Below are 23,036 nucleotides of genomic sequence, written 5' to 3' on the forward strand. Positions count from 1 at the left end.
GGGGGGGAGTGAGCAGGGGCAGGGCCTCGGGGGAGGGGCCTAGTCTCGGAAGGAGCTGCGCTAGGGCAAGGGTCTTTGGGTTTGCATCATGATTAGGCAGTTGGCAACCCTACGGGGCGGGCATGTGGAAGCCCTGGCTGTGCTGGAAGAGTGCACCCAGCAGCTCAGCCAGCAGCCCACTGGGCACCAGCCAGCGCAGGGGCAGCACCCCCCAAATGTCAGGTGGACTGTGTCCACAGGGCTTGTGCATGCGTGGGGGCCCACTGACTGTTCTGCCCTCAGGCCTGGAATTTCTGTCGGTGGGCCTGTTCAAAATCACTACACTTAGATGTAATGTTGCAAGTGCACTTAAAAACCAGGAACAAGCATGAAACAGTGCTACACCTCCGTGCTTGAAAAGTGAAGGCAAAGGAGTATTTCTGTTAAAATCCTCTTGGCTAGAGCAGCAGAATGTCAGGACGGGGCTGAACTGTGAAATGAGCTGGGTATGAAAGTTGATAAAGGAAAGGACATGGGCGGGCCAGGTCACACAGCCGCTCTGTGCCTGGCTAGAGTCTAGTGTGAGGGGCAAAAACACTTGCGGGTGAAGTATGCAACGCACTGCTCAGATTAGCCATGGTGTGGTGCGGGGTCAGAGCACAATAGTGCCCCACCCTGCCCCGGGCACCATCTACCCCTAGACAGCTGCCTTGTCCACCAACTCCAGCTCATGCTGTGTCTGCTTGAGCCATCCTCCCTTTCGGCTGGGCATGCTGCTGGAGCCATGAACCCTCTCCCGCCTCCCTCCCGGTTGTGTCAGCTGGAGCCGTTCCCCTCCCCCGCCCCGGCTATGCTGGAGCTATGAACTCTCCCCCCTCCCCGGGGCTGTGTCTGCTGGAGCCATCCTCCCGCCCCCCGCTGGGTATGGTGGAGCTATGAACCCTCTCCCCCGTCCCGGCTGGGTCAGCTGGAGCCACGCTCCCCGCAACCACCCTGCGGGCTCCCTCCCCCTCCCCCTTCCCGCGGGGACTGTCCTCTCGTCAGGCCTGAGAGGAGAATGCCGAATTACGAGCCCGGGAAGCGACCGGAAGGATTGCTGGTACCCAGCCAGGAGTAGCCGCTGGCCGCGCTCATCGATGGCGCTAGTGACGTGCGGCGGCGGCGGGCGGTTTGAAGGCGCAACCCGGCGGCGGTTGAGCCGCTGTCGGGCGTCGTTGCCGCCGCCTGGATGGAGCCGCTACAGCGAGTGGAGGCCGCGTCCAAAGCCCTGGGGAAGCTGGCGGCCCACAGCGCTGCCGCCGGTGGATCCGTGGAGACCGGGGCGGCCTCGAGGCTGGGGGCTGAGGCTGGCGAGAAGCTGGACCTGGTGACCCTGTTCCGGTCAGTACTGCGGCTCGGGGCCGGAGCTGGCCGCGCCTGCGCTGCGGGAGTCTCCAGCGGCCCCAAAGCGTCGGTCGAACCCGCGGATCTCCGCGCCGGGCGGGGCCTGCGGCCCCCTCCGCCGAGCCTCTCGCTCAGAGCCGGACGCGGGGACCTGGACTGAAATGACCCCCGGGCCAGGCTCAGCCCAGCCCTTTCTCTGTGACGCCCGGCTCCTGGAGCCCCCCCCGGCCGCTGCCCTGGCACTCTCCGTCCGGGCCCTGGCGTGTACGGGAGGGGAGCCGAGGGCGGGCCGAGCCCCCATCCCATGGGCCTACGTGACCTAGGGATGCAGCCCGCCCAGATCTGAACCTCTCCGGGTTGCTGAAGCGTCCAGTAGTAACCATGTCTGGTGACTCATATTGCACTAGCAAAGCCTTGGGGCCCCCTCCCGAAAGAGCCAGGGCTAAGCCTGGAGCCCTTCATTTCTATGCTCAGTAAAACTTCGCCATGACATTGTAATATGGAGGTCTGTGTAGCTGAGGTTATGTCTGAGTAAGGGGACTGTTGTCCCCTTAAATAATTTGGGCGGGGTTTGTTGGCTAGTTCCCACTATCAAAAGGAAGGGGAAGGGTCATTGGGAAATCAGAAGCCTGAGACTAATGGTCCCCAGGGGCAATGGGGAGAGGCCAGTGCTCCAGATCAGGGCAGGCAGGCTAATGAAGTCAGGAGGCTGGGAGGGAGGCATGCTCCATGTGAGCTGGAATTGCCTGGGTCATACAGAGTGGGCCTGAGCTGAGCTGGGGAGCAGAGCTGTGCTAGTCAGAGAAGCAGCCCTGGGATCAGGCCAGTGCTGGGAGCAGAACCACAGAAGCAGCCCAGAGAGTAGTCCTGTGCTGGGAGCAGAGCTGCAGCAACCAGAGCTAGAGGGGCCAGAAAAAGCAGCCCAGGGAGCTGGAGCCAGAGCACCAGCAGTGCTGAGGCAGAGTGGAGCTGGGGCTGGAGCAGTCTGGAGCCAGGTGTAGTGAGTAGCTGGGGAGATGGTTCCTATCTTGGTTAATTCTCCACTAGGATTTTTACATGGATATCTATCCTGATGAAAACACACACTCTTCCTTCCCTCCCTCCCCCTTCAGTGAAGATGTCACCTTAGTCCATTGAGGTCATTGTTATCACAGTGACTGTGCTATTATAATTCACTGTTGGTTTGAGGATGCCTTTAGAATAACAGATGCTGTTAAAAAAACAAAAAAAACCCAGAACTGCAAATATTTTGCTGGGTATGCTGCAAAATACTCTTTTGATAGTGTTGTTGGAGAGGGCTGAGAGTATACTTCCCACAATAACAAATGGATGGAAAGGAGTTTTTTTAGGTGTCTGACTTTCTTTTGAAGTGTCTGGGATTTTATTTGTTGTATTTATGATGTTTGGGGGTGTCTAGAGCTTTAGATTAGGTGTCTTTATTGTTTTAAATCTAAAAAAATAAAATGATAAAATACTTTTTATTTTACTTTTCTTGTTTCCTCTTATAGACTAAGAGAACAAATAAAACAGCAACTTATGGAATATAATACAACAGTTCATTCAGGTAAGTCTTTGTCTTTCTTTGATTCCTGTCCATTAGCTCCACAGCAACAATGGAGCCAAACAAAGTCTTCCACCGCTTTCTGTTTTGTATCACTTTCCTGGCTTCATTCATCTTTAAACCTTTTTCTCTCTGTCATTCTTCACCGTGTCTATCCAATGCAAGTAAGTGTACATGCTGTCATAACAGAAAATAATGTACCTTCTATCTTAATTTGACTGATATTGCAGTAAAGTAATAAAAGATGAGAAACCAATAATAAATGTAAACATTTTAAAGTGTTTCTTATTTTACAAACAAGATGCTTGTTCAGATTTTTGTTAAATACCTTATTCTTGCACTGAATATCCAACCTCTTTGTTTGCAAAGTTATAATCGTGTGACAATGGTGTGGTTTCGGAATTTCAAATTAGACCCTTTTCAATATCATCACAAAGTTAAAACTATAATAAAGACTTCCAAAAATCTGTTCAACTGACATCTCACATGTTCTGTGTAAACAGATTTTTTTTTCAGTCTCGCTAACTTAAAAATATTATTTATTTCCAGGTGAAGAAAGCATTCCAGACCAAGCCATAGAAGAAAAGCTATTTGAGGCGTATGTCTTCTGATACCACTATTTTAAAAGTTAAAAATAGTGGAAGGGGAAAGCTGTCATAGGTTCTATTCTTACTGTTCTCCTTTTAATAAGAATGTTGGATTAATTATCAGAGCTTTAATTTCACTTGTGGAGTGCAGAGGGGGAAGCAGAGAAATTTTATTCCACCCCTCAAATATTTTTTCATATGATGTGGACTCTGCTCTCTCAGACCCATAGTCTTCAGAGTGTTGGCTGGGATTTAGGTACAAATATCCGAGTGCTAAACTAAATTCCACTTTTAAATGAGAATAGAATCTTATGTAGAATCATAGTATTTTGCCTATGTTAGGCATTCAGATAGCAAGTTGCATTTAGGGTCCAAAACTACATTGGACTTTCAGGTTACTGGTTCCTCTTATTAATTATGCTTTTATAATAAAGATGCTTTAAAAAAGGGAATGTACTCTTGTAACTGGTTGCAGTGATCAGAATATTTCTAATATTCTCTTTAAGAGTTCAGATAGATAAGCATCAGAAGCAGAAACTCAAATACAGATGCTATTTTCAAACAAATATTTCTAATGATTCAAACGGTGGGAGATACAGAATTCTCTAAATAATGTGTTCTTACTTTTCTTTCTGGTCTTTAAAATGCTGATTATGAATAGAAAAGTGAAGGCATTCCCCTTCCTGATTTTTCTCCATCCCCAAATCTGTTCATAGTAGGATTTTTGTTCTGTTAAATATTTTTAAGCAACCATAATCAGAGGAGAATCATGATCGCAGTTTTTGGCACTAGTTCTGAGTGCTGTTTTGCATTACTGAGGGACAGCAGGAGCTTCTAGTATTATGGCCTACAGGAAAAAAAACTAACACATTCCTGTGGTGATGCTAGTTAGTTCTGAAATGTAAATATCCTTACATAGGAAAAAGTCAATAATATTATTTAGGTTGCAAAACTGGACACAAAGTTAGGAATTGTCAGATTCATGATTGCTCATGCAATCTTAATTCAGCCCTTTTGTGCATCCAATTTGTGTGTGGAATGAGACAGAGGTCCTATGGAAAAAATAGATTGTGATTGTGTAATTAAGATCATAATGCATATACTCAATGTGGTTGAATTAAGGCTGCATGGACAATTATACATCTGGCACTTCCTTTAAATTTCAAGTGCTTGATTTTTGTAGGCTAAATAACATTCTTTTAACTTTGGGAGTTGGGTTTGTTTCATGTGTAATTTCCTCAACAAAACTGTTATGTACCAAATCCTAACTGTGTAACTGTGTCTCATCAGGAGGATTTAAACCCTCAGCTTTCAATACTGTAGCACCAACTTCTACAATTTGGGCTACAAGACTAACTCTGATAGTGGAGGGCTGACACCATGTGCTGAATCCAGGGGGTGACTGAGGGGAACTAGGTCTGACTCACTCCCTCTGCCACTTGGGAGTTGAGGGAGCTTCTGTTCCGTCTGGTGCTTCCAGAGTAGGGATGAGGATCTTTGACCGGATGCTGGGATCAGGAGAGTAGTGGGGAGATCCTTTCCCTTTCCCTCTCCCTCTCCCTGCTCTGGTATAGCTTCTCCGAAGTATTCCTAGTGGACAGGCTGCTGTTGCCGCTTTGGTGGCAGCGGGACTAGGCTCTTTAGAATGTTCATTGGGTTTGCAGGCTACATCTTCCTGAGTAGCCTAATTACACTTTACAAAGCAGTTAAATCTGAATGGAATTTCATGGGACAAATAAAAGGCACTTCTATAGACTAGAGGATTTCTCCCTGCTGAGTATTAAAGGTCTGCTGCAGAAATGGAGGTGATGATGGTTCTTAAAGAAAAGGTCACAAGCATACTTCATAATAGAGAGTTTAGACAAGCAGGGGTTGCTATCAGCTCCGTCTTTGTTTAGTTGTGTGTGTGGGGTGGGGGGTTGAATCTGTGAATTGGTGGGTCTTAGTGGTTCTCTTTAACTTTTGTTCCTCCAAATCATTATACAAATATTCTTTCTGCCATAGCACTGGAAACCAAGTTGATATAAAAGCACAGCAAAACGCATGTACTGTGATACCAGTGGCACAATGATACCATAATCAGGAATCCTCTGCTTTTTAAAGGGGAAGTTCATCAATAATATATTGGAAAAGTGTCTTACTCCAAAAGAAGACAGTGTAACCATGTTTTATTTAAAATGTGTAGTTTTTGTCTATAGAATTCTAAAGTCTTCTGCTATTGCATTTGTTTTTAGTGCCACAGAAGATCTGGAAAGAGAAATGGAACAAGCGAAAGTCTCCTTTCAAAACAAAACACTGGTGTTACAAAGGTAAAGCTCTCCTTAAAGTTTTATTCTGAAATTTTGTTTAAATAGTACCAGAACTACATAAGACTTTATTAATGTTGAAGCAAGAAGTTAGAGTTGCAAATAACATCAAAATGTTAGAATGGTGGTGTCACGTTTTGCGGTGCAATCCACACTAGTGAGGTTGTGTCAGTACCTGCCCTGTAACTCTGGGGTGCCTTGAATGCTCTGCTGCTGTGGCTCACAGCCCAGACACCAACAGTCAGCAAACAAGTATACAATGTCGGTTCAGCATTCTGACTCCACCAGCTGACCTAGAACACAACAGCCCCACCCTGGTCTCCACCAGCCTTGGTTCAAGGTAAATTTCTTACCAATCTTTTTCTTTCTAGCCATGACAGACTTTCAGTCAGGACATTCCACAGAAGTACAAGATGCTGGTTTCCCTTGTCTTCCTAGGTGAAAGATCTTTGCCTAAGCAGGTTTTTCCACTTATATTCCGTTCCCAGAGACTTCAATTACCTTGGCTGCAGGAACTCTGACCCCTTGTGTGTCCAGCAATGGATGCTGTCTTCTCTCTACTTATATCTGCCCAAACTCAGTTTTTTCCCCAGACTCGGATGACTACATGGTATTATTCCTTTCCTGTGGACTTCCCATTCCCTTGCTGATTTGTATGTAAATAGGGTTTCCATTGTTTTTGGCCATACCTTGCTTAATTGCACTGGAGACAGGTAGATAGTTCCTTTTCTTCCTGTCTGGGGGAAAACCTGTTTCTCCCTGTGGTTGGTCACAGACTTTAAAGTATAATATCATTAAGTATCCATAATTCCTCATATAGTGTTAATATCTTTGTGAAATGTATGTATTAATCACAAGTGTTAGCTTTCATAAAAGACTTTACTTGATATACTTTTATAATACAGTAATATTGTGTATAGTCAGTCGATTCAATTGCTTATCATTTGAGGTTCATACTCCTGCAAGAGGTTGTCTCCACTCACACTAGCTGATGGCTTTGTTTACCTTTTATGAAAATATAACTTCATTGTCTCTGCCTGATGACCAGGCTGGTCAAACAAACAAATACATATTCCTTTGTCTAAGGCAGACTGGGCTTAGGCATTGCTTGCCAAACACCTTTTAAGAACATAATTCGAGCACATATCCATAACTTTGTACACACCCTCATACATACATCATGCAAGAATATTAATGATCAGTGAGTTACTAGTTTTCCAATGATATGTTAGATGCCACCTTGTATATATATCATGGGTATATATCATGACAACAGTGTGTTAGGTGTAGTGAGTATGCCAGGCTTGACAAGAGCTGCTGACACAGCATAATGAACCACCAATGGGCCTCTGTCACGGGTGACCAAAAAGAATGTAGACAAATATACCTTATAAAGGGACATGAAAAGGATAAAAACAAATAATACTCCAAACGTAAGTCATGGAAGTGCCCCAATGCTGAAAAGATGCATTTTCTCATCTATATTCAAATAAAGTCTTACTAAAGCTAATAGGACTGTTAATGTGAGAAGTTACTTACGTGCATAAGTCTTTGCAGGCATAGGCTCATAAACTGTACATTTCTAACACTTCAGTTGAAGAAGTAATCTCTGAATTTCCTGCACCGTAAATACAATGAGAGAAGCAGGAATTAAGAAAATAAAGCTTGCTTTTTCCAGCTTGGGTACCTAGGCGTTGATCTTCTTTAAGCTATTTATTAGGAAGCTCATAATACAACAGATCAATGAAATTAACATCAATAAAATATGGTACCAGTTCTGGAGTACAGGTTCACAAAATAAAATAATAAATCCAAATTCCTTCCTCTCTCTCATTATCAGCTTTTTAGGTATATAATTGAAAGGTCAGAACTGAATAAAAAGGCATTTGTTATTTAATGATCTGTTTTTAAAATCTTTGGCTTTCTATTATAGATTTTAAATGACAGTCTTTATTAATCTGTGAGAAAGAAACTAGATTTGACTAAAATTTATGAGAGAGAGAGAGAGAGAAGAGTCTTTTGGGGGGGGAAGGGGCGATGAAAGTGGCAACACTGGCAAAAATGTTGCCTTAGTCTAAGGGCTTGTCTACACACAGAATGCTACAGTGGCACAGCTGTTCTGCTGTAGCAGTTCAGCAATTCTTCCATTGACCTAGCACTGTCTACATGAGGATTTATGTCATCTTAACTACACCACTCAGGGGTGTGGATTTTTCAAACTCCTGACTAGCGTAGTTCAACTGACCTAATTTTCTGTTGCAAACCAGGCCTAATTTCCACTAGATATGTCTTCCGTCCTCTCCCCTGTCTAATATTCTACCAAATCTCCAGTGAGATCTCAGTGGCTTCTGTGCTCAGGGAGTTTCTGAATGACAGCTTTCTTCAGATCCTAAATACTGCAATGCTTCCCAATGTCCCACAACTGGCTAATCCACAATTCAGCTCCAGAGAGGAGAGCTGCTATTGTCAGATTGTCTAGTTCTTCCTAACAGAACCCAGCTTCAGGGAGAAGAGCTGCGGGAGACCTGGCTAAGGAGAAAGTGTGGAACTAACTAATACAGCCCAGTTCCAAAGAGGAGAGCTGGGGATTCCTGCTTAAGGAAGTACTGAAAAGAGGTAACCCTCAAAGGAACCGGGAAGCATTCCTGGCCCACACGTGGTTTTCAGGCACAGGAAAGAAGAGTCTCCAGAAGGAAGGAGACAGAGACTGTTAGTTGGGCTTAACCTAAGGCAATGAATGTCCCTAGGTATATGTGAGTGAGCTTCTACCTGTGCTTTTGGCTGTCAGTAAATGAGACTCTTAAAAGGAGATGGAGGGGCACTGTTGTTTATGGCCCAGGGAAGGGAAGTGAGGAAGGGTTGACCTGTGGTACCATGCCTGACTGAAAGGGGGTGACCTCCATGCCATCTCACAGACCATCAAATTGTTCACTCTGCTTGTATGTTAGATCCTTCCCCCAAAGTCTTTGTCTGTCTGGTCTATTTAGACTGTAAACTCTTCTGGGTTAGAGACCATTATTCTACATACAAGGGCTAGCACGATGGGACCCTGATCTGTTAAACTCCCTAGGTGCTATCCTAATACAAATAATTAACAACTGTTAATAATTAACAACAAATTCATTGGAACATAGGGACAGATTATTTTTATATAAAAATGCAGCATGCGTGGAAAGCAGTAGCTCTCCTGCATTGGTGTTTGATTCCCTCATAGAGATCCACGTCCCTGCACACCACCTTCTCTCTCTCCCCCCTTACCCCCTCATTCATAGTCTTGGATTAAGGAGGATTACTGAAGTAATTGAAAGAATTAAAGAGTGGTTGGGGGACATTCTCACTTTAACACACACAGAACCTGGAGGGAGCATATTATGTTTTTTTTAATGCCATTTATAAGAGAATCCTCAGATACAATACATTTTGGGTATCATCATGTATTTTACATATGCACCAAATACATGAGAGGAGAACAGATGCTCAGAACTCAGCTTTTCTTTCAGATTTATCTAAGGTTTTGTTTTTTCTTTGGCTTTCGCATCAACCAGAATTTTTCCTCTTTTCCCACCATGTGTAGGATCCAGCTTATGGATGCCCTCAGAACCAAACTGAGACACAATGATAGCGACTCAAAGTAAGGTGCTTTTTTGTGTGCAGTGGGTGGGTGGGGAGGTGGACCTGACACTCCAGGGTAGAGAGCCTGCCAAACCACCTACGTTACTTTTAATATGCTTTCCCCTTTCTGTTTGTAGCACAGTTCTGCTGGGTAGCTAGAAAGTGGTACTAAGGGATGCTGTCTGAACAATTGGCTTGGGCACCCTTCCTTCCCATTCTAGGAAATAATAATGCTCCACCTCCATGATGCCTTCACCGCTAGCCTGAAGGCAAAAGTTCTAGGTTACTTCTTAACCTAGATTTTCTTTTGCATGATGCTACCGCCACTATCACCTTGATGCCTAGCAAGTTGTGTACCTTTTGCACAGCGCTAGAAGTGTTGAAAATTAAAGCCTGTCAGCCTGATGATCTGATGAGGGTGCAAAGAGAATATTTAATTGATTTATTGAACTGTATTTAGCATAATATACCTAGGGAATAAATGTTTACATTTTCAAGTGTTAAGCACATTATGCTTTTAATGATGCTAAAGGAACAGTCTTTCCCTAATTCAAATCATTATGGTTAAAATGTTCATAGTGTTAACTTATGGTTTGGTAATTAATTATTTGTTCCCTCATTAGGTTGATCTTGGAAACTATAAAACACATAACAATGCTTAGTACTGCAATACTTGAATCTCAGCAGGCAAGTATCTTTGGTATTACTAATTATTGAATCATTTTCAGACTTTAGTGGGTTGCCAAAAAAATTTTTTTTTTTTTTTTTAATTCTGTAATGTGGTCTGATTCTTTTAGGAGAAAACTCTAACTTGGTCTAGACTGTTGACATCTTAGGTTTGAGATTTATGTTGATATTGAATCTATTATGATGGGGATAATAGATGCTGTAGATTTGTGTTTGGGACTGCCTTATCTGCTGGAAATTAGTCTACAGCAATTGATTCAACAGCTATAGAGAGGAAGGGACATTAGCCAGAACTGCTGTGAGGAGCCTGAAACACGACGCATTAAAATCTACTCTAGAAAAGGAAGGTTTTTTTATGTTTTCAAGGCATTGTGTGTTCCATATTTACAGTTTTGATGTAGTCTCTATCAAATTTAGTCTATAATTAAAAAGACTGCTAGTCCGTGGATTCACAGACTTTACGGCCAGAATGGATAACTGATTTATCTAGTCTAACCTGCATAACGATCACAGAATTTCACCCAATAATTCCTGCTATAGTCCCAATAACTTGTGGTTGAACTAGAGCGTCATTTAGAAAGACATTCAGTCATTGTTTAAAGACTGCAAGTTTTCCAGACAGGTCATTCATGGAGCTCTTTTCTCTATCCTCAAATTTTAAAACTTCTTTCTCAGTATGTGGACACCAAAGCTGGATGTAGTATTCCAGTAGTGGCTTCATCAATGCCTTTTATAGAGCTAATGCATGCTTACTTTTACTTGAGATTTCCATGTTTATATATCCAAGAATCAGGATAGCCCTTCTAGCTACAGCTTTACATTGGGAGTTCAGTTGGCTTTCTACCATGTCCCCTTATTCTTTTTTCATAGTTGCTGCTTTCCAGGATAATTCCTTGTCCTGCAACTGTGACCAGCATTCCTAGATATATAACTTTTGCAATTGGTTGTATTAAAGTGCATATTGTTTGACTGCACTCAATTTACCAAGTGATCCAGATTGCTCTGAGTAAATCTGTGTTTTACCCTGTTCATGACTCCACCAATCTTTGTGTCATCTGCAAAGCAGTGATGTGATATATATTCTTACAGATCATTAATCAAATACTGAAGAGCATTGGGACAAGAATCCTCCAGAACTTCACTAGAAACCTCTCATTAATGGAGAATCCTCAAGAATTACATTTTTGAGATCTGTCCAAATATGTGCCTTACTGACTTTGTATAGTGCTATTTATTTTAATCAGAGTATTGTGTAGTAGTAAGTCAAATGCAGAACTGATCTTGAGATCTGAAAGTCAAGCTGGATTTTTCCTGGTTCATGCATCATCACCTTTAACAAATATTCTGCAAGCCAAATTGTGCCCTCAGTTACAACTGTACAGGTCTGTTGTCCTCAGTGATCTTGTACAGATGTGATGTAGGGCAGAATTTGAAAACTGGAAATTCACAAGCAGTCCTGCATTTGGAACTTAACGATACACAAACCAAAAAACCATAGTTCTCATTGACAGTAATAAAATTATTTAAAAAATGATTTTTTCACTAAAATAAACAGGTGACTGAATATACAAAGAGAGAGTCTGCTCAGTAAAGTCCCTTTTTACATAGAACTGCACTTTACCTCATTTTATTCTATTTAATTTATTTTGTGTATAAGATTAGTACCTATTAAACATAGTACTACAGATGGACAATATATTAATATCAATTTGTCGAATCCTTTTTCTTTAACACAGCAAGCACGTGAGTTGGAAGAAAAACTGAATGAGATTAAAAAAAGGAGATTTGGTAAGTGTATATAACTTGTTAGCAAGCATATATTGTCTTGCTACCTTCTGTATCTTTCAGATTGTAATCTCAAACTTTTGTGACAAGCTTTAAAAAGTGTCTGCTGACAACTGCATTATCTTATATAACTGTAAAATTCTAGATGTAAAACTTTCTAAAAATTAAGTATGATGGGTACATGAAAGTGAGCTGGTATGTTGAATGTCTGCAGGCAAACAAGACAAGTACTATGTTTTAGAACCAGGAGACTGAAGAACTTCAAAAGAATGCAGTCTAATTCCACTGTTTCCTACTAAACCTCATTTAGAGTGCTTTAGTACAACAAACCCCTATCTTACAATACCTCTTCACATACCATTTTATCATATTGTACCTTTGTGTAATGTTTTGGCAGAAAAAGAAAAGTGTGATTCATAAAGATCTCTTCGTAAAGAATAATAATTTTGGGGGGGCCAGGGGAGGAGGGAATGGTTGTAACATGCCTACATGACTTGGCCAGGGGTTGGATTTGGACTTCTTTAAAACCATTCTTCAAACCTAAATTAATATATTATATGCAGATCTTTACAGATATCTGTACCAGCCTTTTGAATGGCATAGTTAGTTAAAACTACTGACAAAACAATCAGCTTTGTTCTTTTACTGTCAATTTAACACAGGGAAAGTGTGAGTCTATGTTTAGAAATCCAGGGCACCCCAAATTTTCTTCTAACAATCTCTTTACCGTATCATAAAAATTAGAAAGAGCAAAATATATTAGGTAAGATGGAACATCATTCTGTCAGTCCAGGAATTGTTCTCTACAGTATGTTTGCTAGGATTTTATCCTGTCTAGTCTAATCTTTCTTTTTCTGTGAATTGAATTAGCACTAAAGCAAGCTGGAGAACACAAACTGCTACAGATACACACTCTGAAGAAAAAACAAAAAGAGGAACTAGAGGGTATGGAAGTGGGTGAAATGTTAAAGAGAATATGTAGAAACTTGCAAAAAGAAACACAGATGACTACGTTAATTCAAAATATCTTCCAGGTAACTTAATCTGTTGCTTTGAAAACAGGACAAATTTGTAAGTCTCATTTCTATCGTATCTCAACCAAACACAATTTATGAACTTTTAGTAGACATTCAACTATTTTTTGGTGATGGCTATTTACTTGAGAGAAATACATTATAGAATCTTTAAAAATGTCTCTGATTAACTTACTCTTTTAAAATTGTAATTTTTATAAATGCAAACTAGCCTGTATGTAAATACCATGATTATGGTACTTCAAAAACTGAGAATCTGAAACTGTCTTAAACTCTTTTTGAAATGATGTTTACTAGATTTTTATCCATTTGTTATACCTTTTTAAGGTACTTAAATGATATGACAGATCTTCTAGTTGAATGTCCATTAAATCCCAATTAGGAATGAACACGGGATTAAAAGTCTAGAGTGGAAGAAGGGGGAGAAGCATGTTTTGAAGGTTTTGGATATTAAGACGAGAAGGGCTGCTGGCTGTATCATCTTCTGTAAAGATGAGTGGCACTGGGGAAAATTTCAAAGGGAGCCCCATACATTACTGTGTTGAGTGATCCTATGTTTACCAGAGGTTGGTGTGGATGTTAGCATTGCATTAGTAACTCCATAGTTAAGTATGAGAAGGTACTTCCATTCTAAGGGACTGATCTAGAACCCACTGAAGTCAAGATGGAGATTGCCATTGTCTTCAGTAGGCTTTGGATCAGGCCATAAGTAAGGCTAAGATTATGTCACAGAGGTCGCAGAAGTCATGGAATCTGTGACTTCCAGCAACCTCCGTGATAGTGAGGGCCCCACAGCTGACCAGCGACTGCCGGCTGCATGAGAGGCCGCCCCCTACCCCGCAGCTCCCAGCTGGTGGCGGCAAAGGGACCCTGGAGCTGCTCAAGGCTGGCAGCCCCCACTCCCCCCCGCAGCTTCCCAGCCCTGCAGGGCAGTGGGGGACCCCCAGCTCCAGCCCTGCAGGACGGCGGGGGGACCCCTCTCAGCTGCTGCCAGTAAGGGGGGTGAGGGTGCTGGATCCACCTCCCTCCTCATTTTGTCATGGCTATTTTTAGTAAAAGTTAGGGACAGGTCACGGGCAATAAACAAAAAATCACGGAAGCTGTGACCTGTCCCTGACTTTTACTAAAAATAGCCATGACAAAATCGTAGCTTTAGCCATAAGTACCTATTTTCTCTTGTTCTTTGAGTGGCTTTGCGTATTCCCACTTGGGGTACTGTGCCACCTTGTGGTGCCTTGCAGTAGCACCTACTAGCAGTGTCAGCTGGAGCCGTGGTTCTTAACCTGGGGTCTGCAGACAGTGTCTAATGGGTCCACTTAGACTGAAAACTGACTGAACAGAATTCAATTATATTTACAGACAATAGAATTCCAAAGGGGTCTACACTTCCACTTGAAATGTTTTAGGGGTCTGCAAATGAAAAAAGGTTGAAAACCACTGACCTAGAGCACTCTTTTGTGTCCTGATCCTCCCCTCAGCATCACTGATGTACTGAGGTCAAGGCTTTACAGGGGCAGAGCATTCTCCCCACCTCAGTTCCTTCCAACTGCATGCCACAGACTGATGTGAACCTCTTCATTCTCACCGGAGCATCTTTTCTCAATAGTTAGTGATTCTTTTTCAGTTCCATGTCATGGTGGAACTAAAGAAACAGAAGAAGCTGGGATTTAAGGCGTGCTCTTTTGCCGAGCCATCTTTCCAGCATCCAGCCATGTGTGGTGTCTGAAGTGCCTGGGTAATTCATCATCTTCTGGGTGTTTAATCTGCCAGACCTTTACTCCGAGAGCCCATAAGGATAGGGAGACCCACCTTTTAGCTCCTTCTGAAGGAATGCCTTGAGGCCAGGCCCTCTGGATCCAAACAGTCCTTTGATCCAACAGTCATCCAAAAAAGGCAAATTTTGGCCCCTGTGGCCCCTCAGCAGCAAAGGATTGAAGGTTTTCAAGGGGCTGCATCCCCAGTCGGGATTGAATCTCTTCCCTGTGGCTCCCTCATTTAAACCTCTGAGGCTACATGTGGCCAAACACAGGGCCATGTGGCCAAACACTACTGCCCTTGTTCCAGAGGAGAGGTCAAGAGACAGTTCGGCCACCTTCATCAATGCCATACCTCACGCCTTACAGCTTTCCAATCCTGGCAGAACTCCTGTGACTGCAGGACCATGATCAACTTTGATGTCCACTTCCAGATCTAGGAAGACAGACTTCGTTGCGGCCTCAGAATTAGGAGTCATCAGTGCCTTTGGTGTCGACCGTTCTGGTACCAAAGAAAAGGAGGTATGAGGACAAAGTGACCACTGTTAGCAGTGCTGGTTCCTGTGCATGGGAGCTACTGGATCTGTCCAATTCATACAAGAGTGCTACAGCCCCAAAACACAAACCAGTGCCCCTTCATTGTCAGTATCATGGGAGATGGACTTGAGTCCAGCACCAGATCTGATATTGTCTCAATCTTCAGATCTGCTGTCTGTTCCCATGTCGTCAGTTCCAGAGAATTCTATCATTATGGAAGACCAGGTTCACTTCTTGACATCACTACACATGTCAGATCCAAGTGTGAACGTAAGGGGCTTGTGTTCTAAGAGAAGGCCCATTTCCTGAACTCGGATCCTCTTCCACATTCCACATCAGGAAGAAGATACTAGAAGGTGTGTGGGGACCATTTCACAGATCCTCCTGTTCTCCCTCTTCCAAGGACCACTGCAGGTTCTCCACAAAAAGCCAATTCCCCATATTGGTCCTGCTGGATCTGCTGTTGTCCCTGGTTCACTCTATCTCTGATCCAGACCCAGGTTTTTACTGAGGGAGATACAGGAAGAATGCAGAGACTGACAGTGTGATTGGGACCTGCCTTTGGTCCTCCCCGGCTAGCATATTCCCACATCCTAGTTGCTAGGGAGGCTGGCAGCCCTGGGGACTATGATTGTACTGGGGGGCCACCTCAGGAATGTCTGAGCTATTCTCCATATGGATGGAGAGGTAATGTCTCATCTGCGAAGGATCCAGAAGCCCAGAGGTACTTTTATCCGACTCTTCTGGATCCACTGATGATACAGGCAGTGATTCCTGAAGTTTTGTCCAAGGGAGAAGAGTAGGAGGAGGTAGCTCCCCTCTTTTAACAGAAGCAGATGGACACGGATTATGAACCAAATCTATCACCTGACAAACATGTGGGGGTGGCTTCAGCCTCCTCTCCAGTTGAGGATACTATGCAGTTCCACAATCTGGTGGACAGCATGGTTTCGATCTTGAATCTACCTGTGGTATCTTTGGAAGAGACTTTCTGCCTGGTATTCAATGCCTATGGTGCTACAGCTAAGAGTAGGATATCCCTACCCATCCTGGATGGACTGCGACAGCCAGCCACTGCTGCATCATCAGCCCATCTCCAAAAAGCCAGATAAACTGTACCAGGTACCTTCTGAAGGTTTTTCTTATTTTCATGCCCATCCTATATTCTGTTCCCTGGTGATGGCTGCTGCCAGCAATAGATCAAGAACTGAGCAGAAGCATTCCATACCAGCTGATAAAGAGGGCAAAAAGATCAAGTCGTTAGGGAGAAAAGTGTTCTTCCTCGTCCCTCAGTATTACGGTGATGAATTATCAAGCAACCATGGCCCATTACCAATTCCATTTATTGGGTGGGAAATGACTATTTTTATTTGACCTGCCGAATGACAGAAAAAGGTTGGCTAGTGCCCTCTTAGTAGAGGGTCAGAGTGTAGCTAAACTTTCCATTTGAGCTGCCTTTGATGTTTCAGACTCTGTTGCAAGCGCATTGGTGTCTGCTGTGACCATTAGGAGGCATGCATGGCACCATTCCTCATCCTTATCTATGGACACTAGACTTAAGCTGGAGGGGAAGGTCTGTTTAGTGAAAAGACAGATGAGTTACTGAAAAACTGAAGGATATGAGATCGATGGCTCGTTATCTGGGTCTGATTCCCTCTCCTAGAAGGAAGCCCTCCTCTCCCCCTTTCAGGTACGAGAGGTAATCCTGTCCACAGTCTTCATTGTCCTATTTTTTTAACAGATTGGACATCCGCAATACCAGCAGCAGGCAGTTTCTCAGTCAATATGAAAAAAGGCCTTTCAAACCAAGGTCTAAATCTAAACAAGCCACTGCATCAGCATCCTCATCACAAAGCCTCAAGCCCCAGTTCTGACAAGATATGCAAGAGTCAAAAAACCAGTCAACTAAGACCAATCTATTCCTTAATTTGGGAACAGACTAACCTACTTCATCAATGTATGGAGGCAAATTGCCTTGGACCAGTGGGTCCTAGAGATTATTGAAACAGGCTATGCCAAACAGTCCAAAGGTTGCCTCCCTGCAATTTTCCCTGTCCTTCCCTCTTCAGGAATCCCACTCTCAAGGTGATTCTTATTGCAGAAGTAGAAACATTTCTTCTGATAGAAGCAGTCAAGGATGCTTTCAAATACCTGAGAGGCCAGGATTTGCAGAAGAAGGCTGGGGGATTTTGACTGTTATTCGATTGATGGGCCTTGAACATGTACATATGGAAGTTTTGGTTCCATGTTGACTCTGGCCACCATAGTCCCGTCACTGTTGGTCATGGATTGGTTCACAATTCTCTATCTAAAAGATGCATATTTTCATACTTCATTTTGTCAGAATCATTGCAAGTACCTTTGATTTATGGTGGTTAGTTGCCACTTCCAGTATAAGGTGCTCCCAGATGTCCTTTTTACAGCACCCAGACTTTTTACAAAGTGTCTCTCTGTGTTGGCAGCTCATCTGAGGAGTCAAGGTACTTTTGTTTACCCTATTTAGACGAATGGCTACTGAAGTTCTCTTTGCACAAGGATCTGTTAAGCCTTATTGTCTTCATGACCAATCTGTTTTCAGACCTTGGGCAACTGAGAGAGCCCAAAGTCAGTCCTCTGCCTTTCACAAAGGATTCTCTTTATAGGTGCCATGCTGCAGAAGGGAGACCTTTTTCTGCCAGAGGACAGATTTATTGACAAAATCAGAGGTTGTCTAACTCATCATTAAAAGTTAATTTGCCAGCCATCTCCATGTATTCCACTCTAGTTGATCGTAGATTGTTGTTTGTTCATTTGTTGGGTTAAAACATTTATGAAATGTGTATCCCTCTGTTAGAGACCTTGCCCCTTCTTGAGACCTCAAGTTGAGGTTGGCCATACTGGTAAAATTGCCCTTTGAACCTTTACCACAGGGGTCGGCAACCTATGACACGCGTGCCAAAGACGGCACGCGAGTCGATTTTTAATGGCATGCTGCTGCCTGCCGGGTCCCAGCCGCCGGCCCCGCTCAGCCTGCTGCCGAACCCAGGCTGGGACCCCAGCAGGCAGCAGCGTGCCATTAAAAATCCTGCCCTCCCCGGCCCGCTCTTCTCCGTGCCCCCACCCCCAGCGGGGGCAGGGTGAAGAAGCTTGGTTCTGCCGGCTGCTGCTGCAGGGTAGGCAAATTCCCCCTCCCGCACCTCTTCCCCCAGTGTGCTGCATTACTGCCCCTCCTCTCCGTCCCTGCCGCCGATCAGCTGATGGCCCTTGCAAGGGAGGGGGAGAAGCGGAATTGGGGAGGAGGCGGAGAAGAGGTGGGGATGGGGCCTTGGGGAAGGGGGTTGAAATCAGGGCATATCCCCTCCAGCCCCCTGCCCTGAGCTGCTCTGCGCAGGGGGATGGGAGCACCCCCAGCCCCCTCCCCTGACCCCTACACCCTACCACACACACCCCAGCCCCCTGCTCTGACCCCTGCAACCCCCTCACACACACCCAGCCCTCTGCCCTGCACCCCCCCACGACCCCAGCCCTGATTCCAGCACCCTCACACATACCCAGCCCCCCCACACCCCCCGCCCTGACTCCTGCACCCCCCCCACCCCCCCGCATTCCCACCTGCACCCCTCGCACCAAATGGAAGCTGCCAGGTAAGCACTCCACACCAAAACCTCCTGCCCCAACCCTGAGCCCCCTCCCTCATTCTAGCTCCTGATCAGATCCTACACCCCAACTCCCAGCCTGCTCCTTCACCCCCAGCCCTGTGCTCAGTGCACTCCCACCCTCAGCTCAGTGCAGAGAGAGAGGAAGAGAATGGGCTAGAACGAGGGAAAAGGTAGGTTCCCATTCTATGTAGGCAGGGCCGGGATCCCAGACTGGCAGTGGGCTGAGTGGGGCTGGCAGCCAGGAGCCGGCGGCTGGAACCCCAGACCGGCAGCGGGCTGAGCAACTCAGCCCACTGCCGGCACCACTCAGCCCACTGCCGGTCTGGGGTCCTGGCTGCCGGCCCCTTGCCAGCCGGGGTCCCAGCCGCAGGCCTCACTCAGCCTGCTGCTGGCCTAGGTGAACAGAACCCCAGGCTGGCAGCGGGCTGAGTGGGCCAGCGGCGTAAGATCAGCATTTTAATTTAATGTTAAATTAAGCTTCTTAAACGTTATGAAAACCTTGTTTACTTTACAATACAATAGTTTAGTTATATAATATATAGACTTATAGAAAGAGACCTTCTAAAAAATGTTAAAATGTATTGCTGGCACGTGAAACCTTAAATTAAAGTGAATAAATGAAGACTCGGCACACCACTTCTGAAAGGTTGCCGACCCCTGCTCTACCATTTATCTATCAAAAGGGCTTTCGTTATTGCCATCTCATCAGCCAGGAGAGTGAATTGAATGCTGTTCTGGCTAATCTGCCTTTCACTTCTTTTTATAAGGACAAGGTAATTCTCGGACCTGATCCCAGATTTTTACCTGAGGTAGTGTCTGATTTCCATATCAATTAGACCATTAATTTGTTGTTTTCCCCCCTAAGCCACACTAATAAGGGGGAATCTGTCCTACACGCTTTGGATGCCTGATGAGCCCTCACCTATTATCTGGACAGGACTAAATTTTGTAAATCTTCTTCTAGATTCTTATGCCAAGAACCACATGAGAGATGCAGTTTCTTCCCAGACTTTCTCGATGGATTAAACAATTTATTGCTGAATACTACATGCTGGCAAAAGCTCTGGTACCTGCTGCTATTTGATTGCATTCCACTAGAGTCATGACTACTTCCTTGGCTTGTCTTATGCAGGTGCCAGTTGCTGAAATTTGCAAAGCTGCAACCTCGACTTCAGTTCACACATTCACTAAGCACTGTGCCTTGAATTCAGCTTCTAGGGCGGATACCAGATTTGGCAAAGTGGTGCTTCGGTCTCTATTCAGCTAGGACTCTCTGTGCCTAGTCTTATGAGTCTGTCCCATAAATGGAAATGTGCAGAGCTAGGCAAAGAAGTAATGAAGGTTCTTCAAGTGATTGCACATGTCCATTCCACTGTAGGTGTTTGTGCCCTCCAGTGCATGGCTGTTGGAGAGATTTTACCCTTAGCAGTACCTGTCAGGGTGGCTCCAGCACATGCTGCTGTCTCAGGCACGCTGAGCAGGCATAAAGGACCAAGCTGCCACTGACCCTCCTCAATTCCTTCCTACTACTCATGACAGTTGTTGGAGCTCCCTATCCTTGCCTACACAAGTCTTTAATCTACACTAATTATACACAGGTACTATTTACAGATTTTGACTAGAGTGGAGGGTGGGTGGGTTGGTTGTTGTGTTTTTATTGTTTTCTGTAGTTCCAGCACCCAGTTTAGATACTGGAGATATGCTGTACTCTCTGGGTTTCAAGCCTTGCCACTCTTGTGATAAGGCAATGCCTAATAGTGACCCTCACCCCAGCTCTCTTAAGTGTGTGAGGGAGGCTCATGTGAATGACATGTGTGACATCTGTAAGGGCTTTAAGCCCCATTCCATCTGCTGATGGAGTTGGCGCCATGTCCTCCATCTGAGCCATCTACCTCAGTTCGGGTACCAAGCACCTCCGTGTCAGTGCGCGTCACATGTTTGCCTCTTACTATGTAATCTCTCAGCAACCTAGAGACTATGCTAAATTTGGATGAGTGGTCCTTCCGCCCCTCTTCAAATAGACTCTAAACTCCTCTCCAGATGGGACTGCTTTTGAGTCGCCTACAGTGAAAGGGACATAGGCAATCACTCGAAGGAAAAACTGTTACTAACCTTTCTGTAATTTGTTCTTTGAGCTGTGTTGCACGTGTCCATTCCACAATCTACCCTCTGTCACCTCTCTAATGGAGCTGGTCTGGTAGGAAGGAACTGAGGGGGTTGGGGTAGCTCAGCCTTTTATGCCTGGGCAGTGTGTAAGAGACAGCAGAGGGTGCTCAGGCCTCCCCATCAGGTACCACTAAGGGTAAAAACTCTCCAGCTGTGCACTCGAGCACACAAACACCTACAGTGGAACACCTCTCAAAGAACAACAGTTACAGAAAGATTAGTAACCATTTTTTACTTGTAACCAGAGTTTGAGATGACTCTACATGTTCACACTTCCCACCCAGCTTACATCTCTGTTGGAGTCCTTGTTTTGTTCTGTCTCTGGCTTTGTGGTGGAAGGAACTGAGGTGGGAAGGGAGCTCAGACCCCTATCTAGCCTTGCCCTCAGTACATCAGTGACACCAGGGGGTGGGGGGGAATGAGAGTTCTCGAGCTGACACTTCTAGAAGGTTCTACCACAAAATGGTGCAGTACTCCTAAGTGTGAATATACTGAGCTAGGTACAAGTTACAAGTAAGTAGCCTTCATTTTTGTAAGCACTTGAATATTTCTTGAGGGGAGCTATCCTTTGAGTTGAAATTAATACTTCCTGTTAGCAGTGCCAAAATCATATGCATGGTGTTAAAACAACACATTTTCTGTGTTTTGAGTTACTAAAACTACATGAACTGATAAATCTTTATGTACTGATTCAAACTTTAAAAAAAAGCAATAACTTGGGCAACTTCTTAATAAGTGACAATTAAAATAGTGCTTTAACATTTTAGGGTGGTTTTTTTTTTTAACTGGTTTTCCTATGGCATTTAAACTAATAACTGTCTTATTACAGAGCATCATTATTGGAAGTAAAGTCAACTGGGCAGAGGATCCAGTTTTAAAGGCAATTGTTCTACAGCTTGAGAAAAATGTGAACTGTATCTGAATAAGCCACAAGAATTTTTTTAAAGCTATAGTTTTTATATAATATGCATCAATAAACCGGAGTTCAACTAGACTGACGCAAGTAATGGTAACAATAGCAAGACAACGTAAGAGACATTGAAAACAGGACCTTTCTACAAGTGCATTTCCTCTGCTATGGTGGTTCATATGTGCAATTACATAGTTGTTGGTACAAAACTGAATCATTATTTTAGGGGCTTAGATTGTAACATTACAGTCTGATCTGAGGTAAGTACATAGCTGCTCAACCCCAGGAGCTGTCCAGGGAAAGGACTGCAGCTGTCTAAGTCCTGTCTGTCCCTCCACACCAAGGAGCACAATGATCTGCTACTGGCTGGCACATTGAAGGGTGGAACCAAGGTTCTGCTCTCTTCCCCCCATCTTCCTGCCTGGGAGTGGGAGTAGCAGTCCCCCCTGGTGCTGTTCCTCCTTGAAGTGTGACTCTCACTGTGGGATAGCCTGTACAGGAGAGTAAAGGGGCACCTCACTCCCCTTATTCCCCTGCATCCTTTCCTAAGGACATGTCCCAGTACTGCACATTGTGAAAATTGTATTCATACAAAGGCTGTGTAGTAGTTATTTACAAAGGCTACCATTGATAACCAAGGTAGCACTATGGCCAAAAGTGTTGTGTATGATTTAAAACTTTAAAAAGTTGTGCTCATTTTATTTTTTATGACTTCAAAATTACTCTAAATGATGATCAAAACCAATTTAGTCTGTGCTATATCTGCTACTATAGCTCTCTAACACCAGCTTCAATAAAAATTGTCTGTCCTGAATCACAACAGCCAACATAGAGAAAATGGCGGTTGTGCAGAAGGCATGTGGAATTTTTATATAGGCCAGTGCCTGAGTTTCTGAGTTGAGGACAAAACTCTTAAGATGAGAATGTGACTTCTGTTTTTGTTAAGCTTCAAAATGCAAAAATAGATTAAACTATATACTGTAGTTTTTAAGTCTATTTCTTAGTAATAACCTCAATAAAATGACTTGTGCTGACTGCTTCCCTTTGTCTTTTCATGAATCTTTCAGTTCTTCTGAATTGGTGATAATATCGTAAAT

At 44.1% G+C, this 23,036-nt stretch overlaps 1 protein-coding gene across 1 annotated transcript; it reads left to right on the forward strand.

Annotated features, from left to right (window-relative positions):
* The first annotated feature begins 1,098 nt into the window (after window positions 1-1,098).
* Window positions 1,099-22,978, forward strand: CENPH (centromere protein H). The gene is made up of 9 exons (XM_048849570.2): window positions 1,099-1,359; window positions 2,871-2,926; window positions 3,473-3,521; window positions 5,745-5,819; window positions 9,391-9,447; window positions 10,052-10,115; window positions 11,852-11,903; window positions 12,771-12,934; window positions 21,859-22,978. The coding sequence occupies exons 1-9, from the start codon at window positions 1,208-1,210 to the stop codon at window positions 21,949-21,951; spliced, it is 762 nt and encodes a 253-aa protein (XP_048705527.1). The 5' UTR covers window positions 1,099-1,207; the 3' UTR covers window positions 21,952-22,978.
* The last annotated feature ends 58 nt before the right edge of the window (window positions 22,979-23,036 follow it).

The sequence above is a fragment of the Caretta caretta genome, chromosome 5, assembly GCF_965140235.1.
Source record: "Caretta caretta isolate rCarCar2 chromosome 5, rCarCar1.hap1, whole genome shotgun sequence".
NCBI lineage: Eukaryota > Metazoa > Chordata > Testudines > Cheloniidae > Caretta > Caretta caretta.